Here is a 20,660-nt window from a genome sequence, read left to right on the forward strand (position 1 = left end):
TCGTTTCTGAAGACCAAACAGAAGAGTCTGGCATGCCAAAAACAAAAACAAGCAGAAAGAAAGCAAAAGATGATCAGCCTCATTTTGCTGTCTAAAATTAGTGAAATGCAAACAGCAAATTACATATAGGGCTTTAAAGGAAACTATACTTCCAAAATTACATTCACTGCAAAAAAACTATGGGTTATAATTAACAACACAAGATAATAAATTGCTTCATCAATATGTAAAACTGTATTGTTAGCCTTAGACCCGAGGAGGGAAACAGGAGAAAATCTATAGATACGTTGACAATGAACCCCCCTCCCAAGCTGGACTGCTTGTTTTTGTGCAGAGATTCACGTGTGTGTATGGTCTATGTGATCCCATCGAGCTGCAGTGCTGCTGTCCTGGCTGGGAGGCAGGCAGCTGCAAGTCGCAGCTCTGATGCTCTTTCCTTTCTTTAAACACCCAAATGTTTTAGCAAATGTTGAAATCGAGTGTTCTGTGACCACAACTGCTGCGCACAGGAAAGGGAAAAAAAAAAGAAAAGAAAGAAAAAAAAAGGCACAGTCAAGTCCGTATTGCTTCCATGTTAATTTGCATTTATGTGGTTGGTTTACATATTATTAAAGCCACCCATCTGATCTATAATGGCAGCCCTGCTGACACTGTCTGACCCAGTTTGACAATCTGGATAGAAATTGTAGGGCTGGCTGTTCAATGTCTGTGACTTTAACAGCATTGCTTTGGGCCCGGAATCAATTCTCTCTGTTTACAGACCATTTCACAGCCCTTTACCTGCAACATCACTTGTGTCAGTCCCATAAATACTTTGGTGTATATAATGCTTGAATTAGCATAATGGTTTAGGCACAGGGCTTTAAGCACAAAGAAGGACATGTCAACATGTTCTCTTCACTTAAGCAATTAAGAGCCATTATGCTGCTTCAGTGGAAATATCATCAAGGTTAAAGACAATCCCAAACACCCCTCTAACCTTTTTATTCTAAGTCTAATAAATGAGGCATAGAAATTGAAATGTTAGTAAACAGAGCTACTTGCAAGCTCTTTTTGTATCACGTTTAATCAGACCTCTCGTTCACCACTTGTGAGCGCAAGGAAATGTGCGTTACCGTGGTCACTACCACTCTCTGCAAAGGTTTATTTTATATTTCATGTCAAGTTCTTGATGCTCTGACATGAAGGTGTGAAAAATAAGTGTACGCATAAGTAGCACATGGAGCAGGTCCCAAGCAGCAGCTCTTGCCAAGTGTCTGCCTGGGTGTGCAGGGGTTTTTTGGTGTTCCCAGCAGGTCTGGTATTTTTCTCTCTGAGTTACTTAAGAAAACGACCCAGTGAGACTTTGTTATTTAAATAGCTTTATCCTCACTCTCGGCTGACAATATCCCATCAAGCTGAGAACCAAGCTGTAGCAGCTCTTGCTTCATTCTGGTGGGGCTGCTGCACGGAGGAGCACATGGGCACTGGGTTTCCCATTACTTGACCCCCAGGAAAGGGCAGCAGGTGCTGAGCTTTCCATCCAGCTGGGGCTGTGTTCAGCAGGCTCAATGTTAGGACAGAGCTTGCAGGGTCTGAACCTCCATTTTTAGTTTTTTAAGCACGTGATTCTAGTATGCTGTGAGGAGGGTGGTTTGAACTGCTCTGATTTGGGTTTCCAAGCACCCTCGCTGCTCTCCAGGAGAATTTTGGTATGGGTCATCTCATCTTGCCTGCACACAGCTCCATCCCCTGCCTGCTGTCACTGCAGTGCTGAGAAATGGCAGCAGCCAGAGGTGGCTGCTTCACCCAGAAGTGGTTTAAACAAATCTCACCTTCATTTCCATACCATCAGCTTAAGCTACAAAACCAGAAGCCTGATGGAAAGGAACTGCCTTTCTATTTTCCTCTAACCTCTCAGGATCACCCTGAGAAGATTGTCAAATTACTTCAGCTCAGAACGAAGCAGAGCTGAAGTTCTTCAGCTCACTTTTAAAGAGATCCAGCCATAGTAACTTTATAATCAAGCCATTTTGTTCTGCTCTCAATCAGCTTCAAATCAAAGGACAAATTGCTCAGAGATGGTATCAGCTGCAGTTTTGAAAGCTGACAATATTAAGCAAACATCACAGCCCGGTTTGATCTGCTCTCACTCTCGTACAGTGACGCCCTTTGAAGGTTGATTTGAGACACACGGTAATGCCTGCAGGCCAAAAACTTGATTTTGTTCTTGTTACCCGTTCTGTGCTCTACAATCTCTGCATCTATCCATCAGAGGATGCTTGGCAGCCTCTCTTGGTTAACCATGAGTGTCATCCTCATCCTTCACGTGACAGAGCTGCGGAGCATGGCCAGGCTGTGCGGAGGCATTGGTGCACAGCTGTCCGCATTTCATAAATCATTTGATATGATGAAAAGCTGCATATTGCACATTTGAGGTGTGCAGGAGCACAAGGAAAACGATGGGATTTCTGTTCCCCATTAGGGTTTCACGAGGCAAGTTGTGCTCCTTCCCACAAAGTGATGTTCTGCTGCTGTTGCAACCACTCTCCTCAGTTTCTCGACAAAAAGTGTCTTCTGAGATGTGTGTGAGTGCTCCTGGGACCCGGCCAGTGCTGACCTGCCCCCTAAAGGTTTCCAAGATGCATCTGTACATTGCTTCCAACCAGCCACTGTTTCCACCGCAACCAGGTAGAAGTAAGGCTGGGAGCAGCTTCTGCACTGCTGGCAAAACTGTTTCTTGGCAGTCTTGGGCTGGGACTGGCTCAGCACTTATTTCTCAGGCATGTTCTCTGCTATGGAAATCGAGAACTAGAATCCAGACAATATTCCGAGCTGCACAGCAGATCTTTGACCATTTGAAACTTATCCATTAGGGCATACCTTCACCTTTTGGTGCCCAGATACCTGGTGCTTGCGTTCAGGTGGATTCACCACCATCTGTTGTCGGTGTGGGACCTGCCACAGGTTCGTTTCACCCAAAAAGAAAGAGCAGACATAGCACCCAACATTCTCATCATTTTATATTTTATTCGTGATTCAAACACCCCTGGTCCCTTCCACTTTGTAAAAGAAATGGTAAGCAGCATAAGTTGACATGTTTTGAGACTAGAGTCACTTTGTGATCATTCTTTTTTATCGAGAGCTTAACAAATGCTACCACATATGCTTCTTCCACTGCACAAAGAAATAAAGAGTACTTGCACAAATGACATGCATGTCGATCTTTAGGTCACAGCGCTTCTTGCAATTGTATCCCAAGCAGGAGACATCAAAATGAATGCATTTCAGAATTAACAGTCTGTACCCGAGACAGGAAATGGAGTTTATAAAACAGGTGGATGAAGACTAGTGTTCACTTGCATCACATTAAAGCAAATCAATTTATATTTTATTTCCTATATACTGACTCAAATGTGCATTTTTATAATAATAAGACTCTCCAGTTTCAGCAGCATAAGAGATATTTGCAGGGAGATCGGTGCGGCCTAGTAGATCTTATAGGTAAGAAATAATCCATCAGAGGAGAAGAGGGAGATGCTGTGTGGACAGCCCTGTCCCTCATCCCTCTTTGAGCACTCCTACATCTTGTAGGATTCTTCTGTAATGCCATAAGTTGTACTTAAACACGGGAAAGAGTTAGCACCCACTGCTCTTAGCAGTGGCAGTTCTCTAGGATTTTGTACAGCTGCTCGCTTATATTGGTATTGCTATCCTGGGTGTGTATTAACCATGATTGAAACAACGCCCATTGGAAGTCTTAAAACCTTAACCACCAGTTTTACTTCTAAAATAAAGTAAACTGCCAAAAGTTCTGATAAAAGTGACAATTTATATTTTTAAGTAGTACATCCGGAATTTTCCTGTAGCTGTAGACAAAGGAATTCTTACCCAGATAAGTATAAGAGCACCAATAAATTTAAGGTAGCTTATGCAAGTTAGGCACTAATGAATGTCATCTTCTGTTTTGTCATGAAAAAAGATCTTTCTGCTGCTAAAGGAGACTGATTTAGATTATGAATAGCTGTAGTGATTTGCAAAAATGGCTCCAGAGAGATAGACTGAGATTCCATATACTCATGGCACTTGAGGTTTCTGCCCTTTTTGTTGAAAATTAATTTGTCCTGTGGGTTATTGGATTCTAGCTCAGCCAATGTATATTGCTCAGTCATCACAAATTTACTTAAAATTTAGTGTGGCTGAAGTTCATTCAACAAGACAAAAGTCTACAGTTGAAGGCTTCTAAAAATCTCTTTTAAAAGCTGGCTAACAGTGTAATTGAAAGTGCTGGAATTAAAGTAGATCTACAGAATCGAGCGAAGAAGGCTCTGCACTTTCCTCTTCTGATGGTGAATCCAGCTGGATATCCCCAGATAACAGCAGAAGGGTTTTATTGTTCAGCCCCATGCCTCAAACCCTAAACCTTCATTCCTAAAATTCCAGAGGGCACTGTGTAACATTCTACAGCTCGTTGCACCACTTCTTTAATTCTCTTTAATTCTTTTTTGTGGAACAGAGAGAACAACTCTGGTTGTAGAACATGAAATGCATCTCTTCCTTCTACATACTGTCTCTATTCCTTTTTTTTTCCATCTCCTTTATCACCTCTCCCTCCCTCCCCCATCTTTGTCTACCTTTGATGCACGAGCAGAAATTTTATTTCTATTCTTAAAATCGCCACCTGGTTGGTTCACTTGGGATTAAGCACCGCTGATGCTTTTAAGTTTGATGTCCCAAAGACAAATAGGTTAAGGTTAAAACCAAAACAAACCTAATTCTCTTCAAATCAGCAAGCTTCTTGTTTGAGTTAAAAGGCTGTAACTAATTTGATTAATGGGTCAAAGTCATCTGTTGGGCTCTGTGTTGGTGAATCTGACTCCTGGATCACCACCAATGGGATCAGGAGGTAAAGGCTGTCAGGAATAGAGCCACACAAAAACCAACATGGGCAGCGACGTGGGGAGGGATGATTAAAGGATAAGCAGGTCCTAAACGTTCACAGGAGAGTGGTTTTTCATTAGCTATGAAGGATTAAATCTTCTCAAAGAGAAAATAGTTCTCCTTATTTTCAGCTTTATCGAAACAGTTTCATGTCTCATTTAAATGATGGGGATTTAAAAAAAAGAAAAATATAAAGGCAGATGGATCTGACATTATATGGGAAAAGCTCACTGCGTGCACAACTCCTGAGGATGGTTCCCAAGCAGTAAGTCTGTAAGCACTTCATTTGTGCGTTTTCTATCAGGAATTACGCTTTAAAAAGCCAAACAAGCAATCGTTTGAAATTCAGTTTCATCTTAATAATAAAATCAATATGCGCCTCAGTAAAATAAGAGAAAACGTTGTGAATAAGACTCGTGCACAGCCCAAGTCCATGTTCACCAGGCTATTTGTTTCGCATCTCCATTTGCATTTTTTTGCTTGCTAGCACTAGTGATAGACCCGAACACCACTGATGGGTTTCAGCTGTGAGGATCTCATCTCTGAGCCTGAAACACAAAGCTTCTCCAATCGTGAGAAATGAGACACCATGTGATAACCAAATCATGGCACAACGGACCGGAAATTTCCGATTAATAAACCTCTTTCGGAGGGGAACTAAATAACTTTTGCCGTTTTATCTATGGCTATTTGTTTCTTCGAAGATTTATGGTCCTCGCAACAGATACGCATCTTATCTTTCACCCCTCAGATTAAAGGAAGACGGTTTGAAGCAGGTGTCTGACTGGCATCATCTGGAATTGCAGATGATCTTCCTTTGGAAAAAAAAAATCTGCTTCAAGTGAACTTGCAAGTCAAATGAGAATATCATTACACGTGTCAGGGTCGGGGAAAGAAATCTGCATCCAGCTAAACAGTGCTCGTCCCTCTCGTTGTGACCCGGCGTGCTCGGGCAGCCCTTTGCCAGCCAGGTGTGATCCGTAGTGCTTAAAGGGGAATTAAAACTTCTCGTGCTGCTGCTGCTTTAATTGATTGATGCTAAAAGTTTAGAAACTAAAATCTAAGCAGCTCTTACAAAGCTCCTTTAACCAAGCCTTCCCCTTTGAAAGCCGGATCCTCAATTGAAACTGGCAGCCCACATTTTTAGGTTTCAAGCAGCTCTGTCATTCTACGAGGAATGTGTCTGCCACTTCACACGATAGCTTGAGCTGAAAGACATGTACTTTGAATCAGAGAATCAATAGAACACTTAATGGACAATTAGGAGAACAGCTGTAGGACTGTCAAAGGCCCATCTGTACAGAGCGCCGGCAGCCTCGCCTGGACAGGGCACTGCACACAGCTTTCTGCCCCAGGGCACCGGCTCCCATTACAAAATCCCCCTTTCATTTCACATTTAATGTTAATATAGTGTGCTTCTTTTCATTACAAATTTTAACACGTGTAGAAAATTATGGAGATTGCTCGGGCCATTTGTCAACTCACATCATGTGAATTGATCAATAAATTTCACCACTTTGTTGTTAATGTAGATAAATTTTGGCATTTAATTAAGCTACAGCGAAAACGTGGCCACTTTTAATTTCAGCAGATGCTACCTTTTCATCTGTAATCCGGGGCTGCATCGGCAATGCAATCCAGTCGCTAAATATTTATAGACAACATGACAATTCCTGAAAGAGTTATCATCGACGGTTTTGGTTCTGCAACAATTAGCGTTGTTTGAAGGAGCTCGTGTGGAAAGGCAAAATAAATTCCGAGCAGCAGATGAACTTATGGCTCTGCAGATGCATTGCATGTATGTAAAGCACATAAACCTGTGTGCTGCCAACACGGAGATGATTATAGGAATACCATCCGTGGTATATATGCATGCAGACCCGCGTGAGTAGTGGTAAATAAGTGCTAACCTCCGCGTGCGTAAGCTCTCACGTATCACACAGATGTCTGTACAGACATCTCGCCGAACGAGACCTGCAGACCAGTATTTATCCTTAATGGAGCTGCTTTGCAAAAATGCAATGGCAGAGATTGATCTTGGGAATTAACAGCGCAGAAGGAAACATTCTGCGTGTAAACAGTTTATGTAAAATAGCTCAGCGGAAGAGCTGAAGAAGGCACTTAGAAAACATATTTTAAATTTAGGTTTATATATATATTATACATTGTATATATATATATATATATACATTGTATTATTATATATATTATTTATATATATATATAAATTAGCCACCAAATTTCTCAGCCGCAACGATGCGGGCATCAGCCTTAAAACTCCCAGATATTTTTTAAGCCCGCAGTTTTGGCCAGACAATAAGAAACACAAATGAACATTTGAGGCTTTCTATATGGCCTGAGGGACCCCGAGATGAAATCCTGCCTCTGACAGCCAGAGGCCCCAGAGTCCGCGCTCAGCAGCGGGGCCTGACATGACAAACTGCCGCCCGCACCGGAGTGGGCAGGGGGAGATGGCTGCTGCTGTCAGAGCCTCTGGGCGAGGAGAGGGCTTCCAATCCCACCAGTGCTCCCACCGCATCCCCCTGACCACACGGACTCCCACCCTGAGCTGGGATTTCTGTTGTTTAAAGGACAATCTCGCCATCGGCACAAACTTGAGTTAGGGAAGACATTGCTACACCGGGTGGACACACAGTCCTCATCCTTATGTGGTGCTCTTGGGAATTGGAGATGAAAGATTCGGCGTCTCCTCACATTTGGGCAACAAAACTGCCCTACACACGGGCACCAGAGGGGCAGACATCCCGCATTTCATTGGGAAAACTCCTTTTTGTGTGGCTCCTGTGTGAACTGCTCAACTTCCATTCCTAGCTAACAGCTTCTATCTCACAGAAGAAAAAAGCTCCAAGAGGAAAAAAAAAAAAAGAAAAAGAAATAGAAAAAAGAAAAAAGAAAAAAAAATCCAACACACCCATACACCAAATCATTTTTAAAGTGGAGTTTCTGGGTTGTTTTTTTTTTTTTTTTTAAGTGTATTTGTCACCACTGCAGCATGTTTTATTTTCAGGTTTGCAGAGGAACTGGTCAGCAGATTTCTTGAAGTTGCTGGGGAGCATTGTGAAAGGGACAAAAAAAAGTATTCCAAGTGAGACGGGCTGGCTTCTGGCCAAAGATCTGCTGTTTGCCCGGGGGGGAGCAGGGTGTCCAGGTGCTGTAGCTGTGGTTTATGTGCAGGAGCTGAACCATGGGGAGTTATCTGAACGCTACAGAGTATGCTCAGTAAATAAGGACTGTTTTACCCAAATCTGAAGTCGCTGAAATTACCTCTCCAACCCTTTACCTCCCAACACGGGAAGTGTGGTCTTGGCTTACCATGAAGCACTGCTGTGTACTCCTCCCAGGCTCAATGCAGCTTCTGCATGACACAAGGCAAGAGTCTGCTCTGTCAAAATAGGCCTGTTGAGGTGGTATGCATGAGAATTGCTTTCTCACTTGGCGTGGTGTGGTGGCCCATGCCCTTTGTGGCAGCTTTCTAGAATTAGAAGGGAAGTTACTCACCCACAACTGGGCTGTTCCACCACTCCCATGCCATGCAGACCTGCCATACCTTGGCTTCTTCCTTGGAGAGACGAAGTGCTCGACAGCTGGAGACAACAGTGCTCATTCCTCATCCAGATGGTGTTACGAGGTCAGGCTGGACTGGGCTCTGAGCACCTGATAGAGCTGTGGGTGTCCCTGTCCATTGCAGGGGAGTGGGACCCGATGGCCTTTAAGGGTCCCTTCCAATTCAAACGACTCTATCTCACAAAGAATATTTACTAAGTTTTTAATACTGAAGAACTAAACCCCAGGTAGGAGGGGATTACCTTAGAACGAGCAACCAAAAAAGCCTAATTTAAAATCAAGCATTGTTTTTAAATGATCTCAACTAATAGCAAATCCATTTGTCTATTTCACCAGTATTTTTTTTTTCTGGGAGATCCCTATTTATCTGATTTATTAGAAACGCTCCACTGGGACACGACGCATTTTACTAATAAACCTAGAGGTTAGCACTATTGTTTTCAGTACAGCTGACCCTTGGATTTGCTGTAAAACCAGAATCATTAGAAATGCTCCATTGGTTATATTGGAGCATTTCTAATGAATCAGAGGGTCAGCTCTATTGAAATAATGTAAGATATCGAGATTCATGAGGAAAACTACATTGAAATGCATGGAGCGTTTCTAATAAATCCAGATTTTAGTGGAGCTCAACCCTGAATCCATTAAAACGTTATGAAAAAATAGTTACTGAGCATGCACCTTAAGTACTTCTTCCTGTTAATCTCTCATTTATTTTAAAATGCGCTGTAAAGATAGCAAAAGGCAGCAAAAGTTTGTTATTTAAGGTCTACTGCTTCCTCCACTCACACGGGAGCAGAGATCCACCAAAGCCACCAGAATGACAGCCCCAGTGCCTCACCACACACATCACACAGCTGCAAGGAGAGCAACATCAGCATCAGTTCCTAGGAAAAAACACACCAGGTATCTGCAACAGGACCACATCAGTGCTTGGGGACTGGAGAAGAAAGGTTAATGACCATAAGAAGCAGCAGTTTGGGGATAAATACCACCCTTGAAGGATTCAGGCTCTGCCATCACAGAGGGACTCTTTCCTGAGAGAAATGAGCTGGTTTGATGAGGGTGGGTCAGATGTCTTTAACTTGTCCAGCTTATGGCAGAGCCTGAGTCTGGTGGTAGGACAGGATCCCTTGCTGCCTTCACCAAGCTGTGGCCTCAGTGCCAGCTGTGGGTGGGAAGTACCTGTCCCCAGGTGAACACCCAGATGCTTCTGCAGTTTACAGGTGCAATTATTGATGGAAAGCCATCAGTCAGCTTTCCTCTGCAGGTTAAGTATTTATTTTTTACTTCCAATCACAACGTGAGCAGTAGAGTAAGGTTCATGTAACTAATGAGCTGACTTGGCTTTTTTTAATCACTTTTACTGTACACCACTAGCCAGAGCCTGGCAGGCTTTCAAGTTTACTTTAAAGCATTCAACAGCAGTAATCTTATATCTCATCCTAAGGAAGGGGTGGCTTTGGCTGAATGAAATGACAGGCTTTGTTCTCCCCAAATTATGTACTCAGGGAGGTGATATCTTCAACAACAACAAAATAACAATAAAAAATTAATTATCTGTTCGCGATCTGCCTATTTAACATTGTCAGTTTGTTACCTCCCTGAAAACAGGTCTATAGTAATAAAAATTAGTTATTAATAGCAGCATGTGATGGGCTAGAACACCCCAAACAAACAAAAAACCAGGAGGTTTTTCTAACTTACTGTTACACAACATAACAAGAAGAAGCGGACGTTGGTAGATTTACTGTAAGGACGGGGGGGGGTCAGTGAATCTCCTGCACTGTAGTGCCCCTCTTCAGAGCAGAGTGGAAGCAAATACATCAGATTTGTACATGAACCCATGTGAAAGTTGTCTTCACGATGATGATGCCCACCTCTCTCGCTTTTTGAAGGCAGTGCTTTTATTTCACCTCTTATCTTCTAGAGTGCTGCTGCTGAAGTGCCCCTGGCGCTGCCTGCAAACCAGTTTTGGGTGAAGTAGACGTACTTGAGACTCCCACGCCACACATTCACTGCAAAGTTTGCTGCTGTAGCCATACCAGGGTGTGCAACAGGGTCCTGAGTGCTGCCAGCAGCTCCTCGTTCTGCAGCTTTACAGCACACCTTAGGTGTATTCCAGAATAGTTTGCTTAAAATTAAGCACAGGAAGACAATGCATCCATCACATCCCCTTTACAAGGCTGTTCAAGGAAGTAGGCTTGTGTGTGTCGTAGCATTTTATAGCAGGGCCTTGCAATGGGTCCCTGTGCTTCCAGCAGATAGTGGAGGAGCTGGCTTGCGCAGGAGATGCAGAGAGGTTCTGTTTATTTTATGAATGCATACAAACCTTGGATCTGCAATTTGTCAGGTTATGGTGCTGCTCTTGCAGCTGCTTTGTATCTATCTACTCTCCTATAGATAAAAATGTATATAAAAAGTATATTAATAGAATTCTGTCTCAACAGATTTAATTCTTAAATGCTGCATATACTTGTTTAATCTCTCACTTTGGAAGTAGGAAAGGTTAGATTATAACATCAGGTTAGCTCTCTTTGAAGCAGGTAATAATTAAGTTGATTCACTGTTGCAATTACTGTCAAATCCCCCTTAATTACCACGGATTTTATAGCAGCTTCATTATACGTCTGCTGTAATGCATTGTGGCCCTAAGGAGAAGTGTTGCAGGAAATTCTGCATAGCATGTATAATTCTCACCTGCAGTTAAAGCTTCCAGTGAAAGCCTCTGCACTAAATTTATCTCTTTTTTTTTTTCTTTTTGACGTTTTCCTCCCTATTATTTAAAGCAGTTGAACTGCAGTAACACCACTAAAATATACACTGAACTGTGGAAGTGGAAATGGATCTCTTTGCCGGAGTTTGGAATAAAAACAGAGATATGACACAATTAGTGGTGAATTCTTGGGGAAACTGCTCAACAGAAATGAGGAACACTTGTGGAGCGGGAGCAGGCTCCATCCTGCAGACCTCGTAGCCCTGAGCAGCCTCTCCTCTCTTGCCATGGAAGGAAGCATTTGCCAGGTCAGTCTGCAACACTACAGTGTTTTCATCCGTTGTTTGTCTTCTATTTAATCAACTAGATCACACGAGTACAAGGTATACTGACAGCAGATAGCTACGATGGGTTTTGTTTCATCTGTGTTACGGAGTACAGTAAAAACAGTCAATGAGGACAGTGATTTGGGCAGTGCTAATGCCTATTTTGCTCTCAGGCACACAAGAACTCTTCAAGCAGTTCTTCAGAGCCGACCTTTCAGGGAACGTGGGTAACAGTGCAGCCTGGCCGAGCTGCTGCACTGCCCTTCGCGTGCCACTGTTGTTTCCGCTGGAAAAATCTTTACAAATCCGAGCCTGCAACAGCTCAGAACAGATAACTGAATCGAGCGTCCCATGGACTCTCTTGTAACGAAGGAATTTACTCCACAGCATACATTAGATGTAGAAAGGGCTTCAGTGTCAATGACACTATTGGCAGCTGTGTTAACAGTTGAGGAGCTGGCTTTGTACGGCAGTACAGTTATTAAATTTCTCCAGAGACCATGACTCATTAATCAAATATTCATACATCTCTGTAAATACACTCCGAACAGAGAATACCCTCAGAGCTGAGCATCCCAGCACAAGCGCTCTTTCATGTAGTGCTGACAAAATCCTGAGAACATGCGGTCATGTTTTGCATTTCTAATGCCATATGTACTCCTTAGTGCCCCGATTCCTAAAAACAGAACACAAATGATCTTACTGATTGCAAGTGTTACACAGTCACAATTAAAATTGCTTCACTATTGCTTCATACCATCTTTTTTAAAGTGGAGACAGTGGATCGATTCTTCTATTCTTTGTTTACCATCAGACAGGCAACTTTTTCCCATACGGATGGAGAAACCCGAGGCCGTGCTCCTATTAATACAAGAATTTGTATTAGCATGAAAACAACAAACCACTGCTTGAACTGGGGAGGCCAAAGCACTTCATATATTTGCAAAGACATGAGCTTGTTGTATTTAACAAGTGCTGTACTCAGTGTGTCCTCCTGCCGTAGAACAGCACATCTTCTCACCTGTGCTGGGGATGCCCGGCACAGCCAAGGGTTTGGCCTCAGTCAGGTTGGGATCGTGGTTCATAGAATCTCTCTGTGATTAGCTGCATCTCTTCTCCATGAACCTCTGAGAAAAATCTGTTTTCTCTTTGAACTCCCCATCCCAATGGCTTTGTTTTTGAAGTTCTGATTTATACTTCTCAGTAAAGCTCTCCATGGCTGGAAGCAGGTCGATGCCCTTTGATGGTGTTATTTGTAAATGGAGATTGTCACGTTACTGAGTGTAGAATGCTTTGGTACTATAGTGCTCACCTGCTCTGATCTCAAAGGAAGAAGGGGATGGAAGGATCGAGCCCAGCCCTGTGGGAAACAGCCAGCAGAGTCCCTGTTGATCTTAATGAAAGAGGGAACTAGCAGGGGAATCCTGGAAAGAGGTGAGTCTCAGAATATATTCCTTTCCAGTCTGTAGAGGCTGTGCCGTGGAATCCACCCCCATAACACGTGCTTAGCAACAGATTGTGAAAGGAACTTATAAACCCGCACAACTTGCTTATGTCCTGCAGGTAACGTGCAAGGACCAAATTCTGGTCACTTTATGGCATAGCAATTCAGAAGAATGGATTGTTTCACTAAATCTTGGCTTGTTTGTAGAGGAAAATTAATGCAGAAGAGACGATACTCCCTTTTCTATTTCCTCTTCCCATAACTAAGTACCTCCATGTAAATTTCAGTGCATTTTAGTTTTCTTTAGCAGGAATTGACACTTAGGCTTTAGAAAAAAAAAATCTCATACTTAATTCGGGCACTGACTGGGATGGGGTGGCAATAGCCTATCCTACTTCTCCCATACAAGATTAAATCTGAGCCCTTTGCTTCTCAGTAAAGGTGTGGTTATCTGATATCTCTGAGGACGGCACAGGGCTGCAGTTCCCATTGCTGCTGCATCTTCTCCACCTGAGCCCAGGACCCCCATCCCGGGCATCCCACATGTGCTCCTGCTGCCCTGGGTGACCTTATTCTCTGACCCGCAAACTGCTGAGCGTGGATAAATACCCAAAACAGTGACTTTTAATAATGTTCCCTTGGGACATGGGGATTCACTGGCAGGATCAGAGTGTAAGGAAGGAGTAGAAGGGAAATAATGTGTGAATGCTGAGGGGAGAGCGCTCAGAGCCTTGGCTTCAGCACGTGCCTGCACACCCACTAGAGCTAAGCGAAAACAGCAAACATTTATTTGTGCATCTTCTTGCATAAATAAAGCCCTGCTGATTTGCTTTGATGGCATTTACGAGCACATTTATTCATAAACATTAGAGTGAGCAAGTTTTTATTTGCAGGAGCATTCATAGAAAACAGAAGCGTTGTGAATTCTGGTGTGAATAAATAGCAGAGAGCTCTCATACGAGAACAGCTTCTGCAGTCATTAAGTAAAGCTCCTTTTCCTATGCACACTGTGGAATCAAACAATTACAGCTGCCCGTGAACTGCTTACAAACAGGGAAGGGAACTGTTTAGAAAGCTCAGTTAGCCTCAATTAGGCAGCAGAAATCGTCTCCTGAAGATAAGCAGTCATGTGGTCGAGCGATGATTGCTCAGGGCTCCATCCCACCACACTCCCACGTCTCTTTACATCTTTTTGGCAGTGGATGAAAATGTTTCACGAGCAGAAAGCAGGGTGGGCTGTTCGTATTTGTTTGTGGGATTATTGACCTTTCATAACTCACAGTTGCCTTTCATTCCATCATTTGGTTTAAGAGATTGTCAATAACTCTGGGAATAAATCAGCTCTCCAGAGTGAGTCCGTTTCGTTACTGTAATTAATGGCAAAGAGGAGGAGATCCTTCCCTGCATCCTCAAACACAGGGCACTCAGTGGCACTGTCTGACGCACTCACCTGCCACCCACTGCCAGCATTTCTTGGCTGGGATGGCTGAGTAAAACCAACAAATGGGGAAAAAAAACAAACCCGAAGAAGTCTCCCCTGAAGGGAGGAGGTTTGTAAGCCAAGGACACTATCTTAGCAATGGTCCTGAGTGGCTGTTGAGATGTTCCAGAAGGTGGTCTGCAATTTTTCAGGCTGTTTTCCATGACAATCAGTTGTCACTAGCAAAATTAGTAGGAAAACCTCCCAAACAGTCTCTTTAGAAACTCAGTTATCACCATGGGGCAAAGCCATCCTAAAATGTTCTGAGAGCCATCGCTGCCATTCTGCTGGCTCTTGTGCTGTGCAACACGTTGCATCCCATGGGATACTCACTCAGTTCTGGTCCCACTCAGCAGGGCCAACTGTGACACCTCCACCAACATTTCTGCAAGGGTGAAGGGTTCGGGTTTCCGGCAAGCTGATGGGGACCTGGATGTCTCATGTTATTTTGAACAATGAGGCCAATATCCTCCCTAGAAGGGGAGGACAGAGCCCTGGCTGCTCATCGAGTGTCCTAGGGTTGTGTCTAGCTAGCATTAGATACCATAAGCACACAGAGAAACGTTCCCTCTAAGGAGAAAGGTAATTGTGGGCCAAGATCAGCTCCTTTGGAAAGGACAACCATTCTTCACCTTCTGTGGTCTGTGCAGTGTGGTGCCACCAGGCAGAGGTTCATGGAGTCCTTCAAGGAAAGAGGCCACTGCTGGGTGTGGGAGTAACTAATGCTCCTTTGGTTTGTGTTTGAAGGCAGCAGCAGCAACAGTGATGACACGAATTAATTGCACAGTTTTCAGGAGATAATGCGGACGAGGTAAGGGGAATTACTATGCGATTAACATAGTTTCCAATTAAAGTCCCCTGTAGTTACTGAAAAACATTAATTTCTAGTAACTTGGTGATTTAACTTGTGTCACCACTGTACATGGATCTCCAGCACCAGGGCAACGAGTAGGCTTCTCAGTGCTGGAGCCAAGCATGAGAAACAGGAAAAACAGCCTGAAAATAGCCGTCAGTTTTTAATAGCTGCTGGTAGCGAGCTTTGAACAAAACACCACTGTGGTGAGAAGGCCTTGGTAACAGATCGAAGAGCCGAAGTGAACAGTGGCAGCCCTCAGTCTGAAAGGACCATTTGAATAAACTCTGCATGTTTCAACCACTACGTTTCTTTATGAACACACTGCAAGAAGACTGAGACAAACGGAACTGTTTCTCCCCTTTCAGTTTGCTGTCGGGATGGTACACTGACATTTCTCCTTCTAACGCGTACACTGTGGCTCTTATTTCCTTGTGACCGTTCCCATTACAAAACCACCGACCCAAAGGCCTCGAGCAGCCGCTCCTTTCTGCTCAATGTGAGGTCAGAGCCAGCCCAGCATGCAGCCAGGGCAGCACCCGAGGGCACATTTGTCCCTTAGCTCCCAGCCAGCTCCTGGGGTGGGCATGGAGGCACTTGGGACATGCCATGCTCTACAGGTACCTGAGCTGTGGAAAAGAGGAAAGCCACAATCAGAAGTCCGCTGCACAGCTCTGTGTTTTCATAGTTTCGCCCTGACTTCATTGCAAGTATCGCAGGCTGCTGTGTCTCTAAAGCTTATTATGTTTTATTATTATGACTACAACAACAGAAGTTGTAAATGGAAAAGACATAATCGATTGAAGCAATGCTCTGCGTGCAGGATTGCTCTTTGCTGTGCGTGTGGGCCTCAGGGCCGGGCTGCGTCGGCCTTCCAATGCTCCTGAAACCTGAAAGCACAACGCAGCTCCGTGTCTCATTTCCCACCCGATGTCACCCAGAAGAAGCAGGGGACAGTTGTGCACTTTCTGCTGAAGCTCTGTGAATCGGAGCCTCGCTGACCGGGACTGTCCTCCTTTCCAGCTCTCAGTGACATACCCAATTCTCCTCATTTTGATGTCTAAATCCCACAATACGTTGTTTACTCCCTCTTCTGGGCTATTAATGAAAAATATTAAGTAAGATCCGAGCCAAACACCCTCACATACACGCAGTGCGTAAAAATATTATGCCAATTATCAGTGTGATTTAAGCGTGCAGAGGTTCCTAATTTAGACAAACGATGTGCGGCTTTGTTTGCTGTTTCTGAAAACAGAAATGAAACCACAAATAATCTCATTCTGGCTTCTCAGAACAAGAACTCGATTAGCACCTGCAGACGCACACACCCGACCTGCCTCTGCCTGGAGCCCAACTATCCGTCATCTCTTCCTCATAAAAGGGAAAAAGGTGCTTTAATGAATGCGTGCGCTGCTTATTCGGAGAGACAACATTTGTGCCTTCTGTGCCTGAATGGCACTTAGCATGGGTTAACATTTGGTTTACAACGCAACAATAAAATTTGTCTTTATTGCGAATAAACACAGTATTCACACCTCGCAGTATTTTTTTAGATGCGGGGTTATATTCACTCTTAGAGGATGCGATGGAAATGAGGACGGCACACACATCTCATGTTTCACACCTTTATTTTCTAAGCAGCGTTAATACACACTTTAAATATTGCATTTGCTTCGTTATAACATGAAACTGTTCCTGTACACTTGTTTGCAGTTTGAGGACTATCGCACTATCAAGGAATCATTTGTACAGTAATAACATATAAAAGAAAGGAATCACACCCTGGGATTTTAAGCACCCGCTCCCCTGCCTGCTTTGATCTGGGAGCTGCACTGGGAGGGAAGGAGACTCAGCACTGAGGGCTGGATCAGGAAACAAACACTGCTCTTGTAGTAATTGTCTTCAGCTGCTTTGATTGGTTGCAGTTAATTTAATAGTATAACCTTTAAAAATTGTGGGGCAAGGTAATACTTTATCTTCACTCCTCATATTAAGGTTCCAAAGCAAGCTTAATGAGAAACCATTATAAAATCATACTGCTAAATAGTATCTTAACTCACAATTCAGCCTATATAATTATATCAGTATTGCAACTGACAATTACTACTGCTGTATCAAACTCAGCTGAGCAGAGTGGTGTGGGAAAGTAACTCACAATTACCACATCAACTGTTACCTGGGCTTAACGGGGAAGCAGTCAGAGCTCTGCCCTTACCATGTGGCCCCAAACCCACAGCTGTGTTCAGCAGCATTGCTCAGGAGTTGTCGTGGACTGGAGAACATAAGGGCTGCAGGTCTGCTCTGGGACTGGCCACGTTTTTAGGAGGTGACACCAGGACCCAGCAGCCCCGGCCCTAATCCACCAGGACCCTGCACTAACACAGCGTGAAGCTCGTCCAGCCAGCAGTGAACCAAAATCATTAGTACCTACATTTATAAATGACATTTTGGAGACTAATAATAAAACATTATCATCTTTAGGAAAATAGACCGATTTCAGCACGGCTTGCCTTTCCGGAGGAGAAGGAGGACACGTTTTGTTTTTATTTTTTAAAGGTAAGTGTTCTCCTGGACAGCTGCCAGTAACCTGGTGGGAAATGTCCTTACAGCAAGACAAACTCCTCAGTACTAAATCTCTTTAATCTTTTCTTCTCATCCTCGGAGAAAAGGTCATTTTCTTCACGGAGTGGACTGGAAGCAAAGTCATAGTCTCTGGAATGACCCTTTACAAAAGTAAACAAGGGGTATTTTTCCTTGGACGAAGATTTCAGCATCTGCAATGTGAAACACAGGCCAGGTGAGATGTTATGCTGGAAATGAATACAGGAAGCAGTTCTATTAATTTAATTATGGCTGTGAGATGGAAAACGTATCTTTTATTATTTTAATTATCATATTAAAGCACTGAACATGCTAAACATCCCTCCTCCTTTTAAGCAAAGGCTTCCTTCTATTTCTTTTTTTTTGTGATAGTGAATAAGCCACTCTGATTCCTCCATTTCTCACTGTCCTTTTAAACTTTCCACTTAATTCTGGTCTCCTACAACAGCCTTTGGCTATTTTAAGGTGAAAGCTGGGGAAAGGGCGAGGAGATACAGTGAAGTATGTATTTTGTGACTTTGAAAAGGCGCTGAAGAGTACATTTGTCAAAGTTCACATTTCTAAGAGCACTTCATACTTAGCAGTTCTGAACATCTGTAGTTGGGGTTGGTTTCTAATATGGAGAAACGATTAATACAGCTCTGGGACATTATTATTACAGCTGAACCTCCCATGGGCAAAGACAGTGACCACACTTGAGAAACGTGGTTCCTGCTCTGTTTTGCAGGGACACCTCATGTGGCACAAAGCAAGCATGAGTGGGACCCAGGGCTGCAGTAACCCTAACAAGGAATGCCAGTGGGCTGGTCTGTTATACTTGCAAGTTCTTCAGATGCCACTGTGAGGTGATTTCTGCAGTGTTTGGATAAACACCAATATTCTGTAGGATTTCAGTGTTCAAGTCTGAATTTGTTTATCCTCAGGCAATAAAAGCAAAACCTTTTCTCCCACCTCTTATTAGCCACAAAAGCAGCAAGACTCTGAGTTTGTTACCCTAGCCTGCACACATCAACTGAGTGCACTGTGCCAATAGCTCTGGAGTTATAGTGCTCAAACTGCAAACAAAGAGGAAATACAAAGCAGGAAAAAAAATAAAGGATGTGAAGGACTGGAGGATCACAGAACGTTTCTAAGATGGTATCTGTATCCGAACTTTCCTCTACACGGTGATACAAAATGATGTGATTATCATTAGAGAGCTGCCCAAAGCACGAGGAAAGCAGCTTACACAGACTTAAGTCAGCTGTGTCTGTTTTCACAGTGTATGTTTAGGGAAACAAAGTACTTCATCCCAAACTCAAAAGGAAAGAGGAGAAAGAAGGAGAACTTCCAACGTACGTGATTTTGTAATGGTGTTTTTTACCTCTCTGTATAAGAATCAAAAGAAACAACTTCACCACTGATTAAAATGTGCCAAATGTTAAGTTTAAAACGTTGCTTTAACAATTATGCTAATGCCACCTAACAAGGCAATCCGAACGCTGCACGAACATTAATTTTTGTATGGATGTGGTAACTGCTATGGTTAGAATATTAATATCATGACCATTTTTGCTGCTCCAGAATCCTTTTACAGTTCTTTTTTTGAATCCCAAAGCACGGTTATTTACTACCACAGTTAATACAGCGGATTAGTCAAGCATTCACATGCTGGAATAACCAAGAAAAAGAAAAGGTCAATTACCTTTGGACCTAAGTAAACCTCCACCTGTGCTTTCCAAGTGGAAGGACGGGATGGACATTACCGGGTGATGCCTGACTTCAAAACACTGTCACCGAATTACAAACGCGCCGCTTTGCATTGCAATGCAAACAAGAAACAATACACAATTTGGACTCGATCAAATACTTCCATTAAAAACAAACAAAAAAATCCCTCCCCAGGGATTCAGTGCCTTTCTGAAAGCGCTGCCGGGCGCGGGGCAGCTCAGCCCAGGGCTGCAGCAGTATTCTCACTTCAATAGTGCCACCTCGCGGGGCAGCGCTGCCGCAGCCCCACACCGAGCCCCGCTGTCCCTGGCTTTTACACCTCGGAGCAGATGAAAGGAAAACCAGCCTGGATTTGTCCTGATTGTGAAAGCGGTGGTAAATATCAAGAAAAGAATGGTTCCTGCTCGTAGTGCAGCCCACACACAGCACACGCGTGGCTCGGCCGAGGCATGGGCTGCAGCCCGGACACCCACCTTTGTTATTTCCTCAGAAGCCTTCTCAAAGTCCTGCACAGTCCTACAGTAAAATCCTATCGTACAGCTCGGGTCCATTTTTTTGAACGACATCTTTTTGGGAGAAGGACAGTGGAAGGACTGCAACGTGCAAGATTAAAAACCATCAGACAGTGAAGGTTGAGGACGGTACAGAGCAAAGCGTTCACTTTTTCTTCCACAACTAACAGCTTTAACATGCAACCCCCCTGTATCATTTACGTTAAAACCCAGCACATCCTCAAAGTTATTTCTTCCCTGGTAACTCTGCCCCTCTCCACACACTCTGTTGCAGAGCTCCCTGCTGCACTCCCCAAACTTGCTCGTAGCACCACGTCACTTTGACACCTATCGCAGTGCTCCGCTCCCAACAGCACTTTGTGAACATTCCCATGGCACAGGAGGTGAATGTTTTCCTGCAGATTGAATCAGGAACAGCTTGTGCACTATCTCACAATTACTGCTTTACTGCCACCGCCCATTGCCCCTTCCCTCCCCCAGCCTCTATAAAAGCCACATAATGGCACCATCCAA

General features: G+C 43.7%; 1 protein-coding gene across 3 annotated transcripts in view; it reads right to left on the minus strand.

Moving 5' to 3' along the window:
- The window catches only part of ATG4C (autophagy related 4C cysteine peptidase), a 307,949-nt gene that overhangs the window by 269,596 nt on the left and 17,693 nt on the right, over positions 1–20,660 (minus strand). For 2 of the 3 annotated variants that reach the window (XM_065737630.1, XM_065737641.1), the window contains exons 10-11: positions 20,109–20,228; positions 17,704–18,098 (exon numbers count right to left, since the gene is read on the minus strand). In XM_065737630.1, the coding sequence (XP_065593702.1) occupies positions 17,928–18,098; positions 20,109–20,228 (291 nt within the window). In that variant the 3' untranslated portion in view covers positions 17,704–17,927. Of the gene's footprint in view, positions 1–17,703; positions 18,099–20,108; positions 20,229–20,660 lie in introns of those variants that run through there. The other variant, XR_010622291.1, reaches the window with a different exon arrangement.

This window comes from Cyrtonyx montezumae, unplaced genomic scaffold (assembly GCF_038088225.1).
Source record: "Cyrtonyx montezumae isolate F1298 unplaced genomic scaffold, pur_monq_1.0 scaffold_1, whole genome shotgun sequence".
Taxonomy (NCBI): Eukaryota; Metazoa; Chordata; class Aves; order Galliformes; family Odontophoridae; genus Cyrtonyx; species Cyrtonyx montezumae.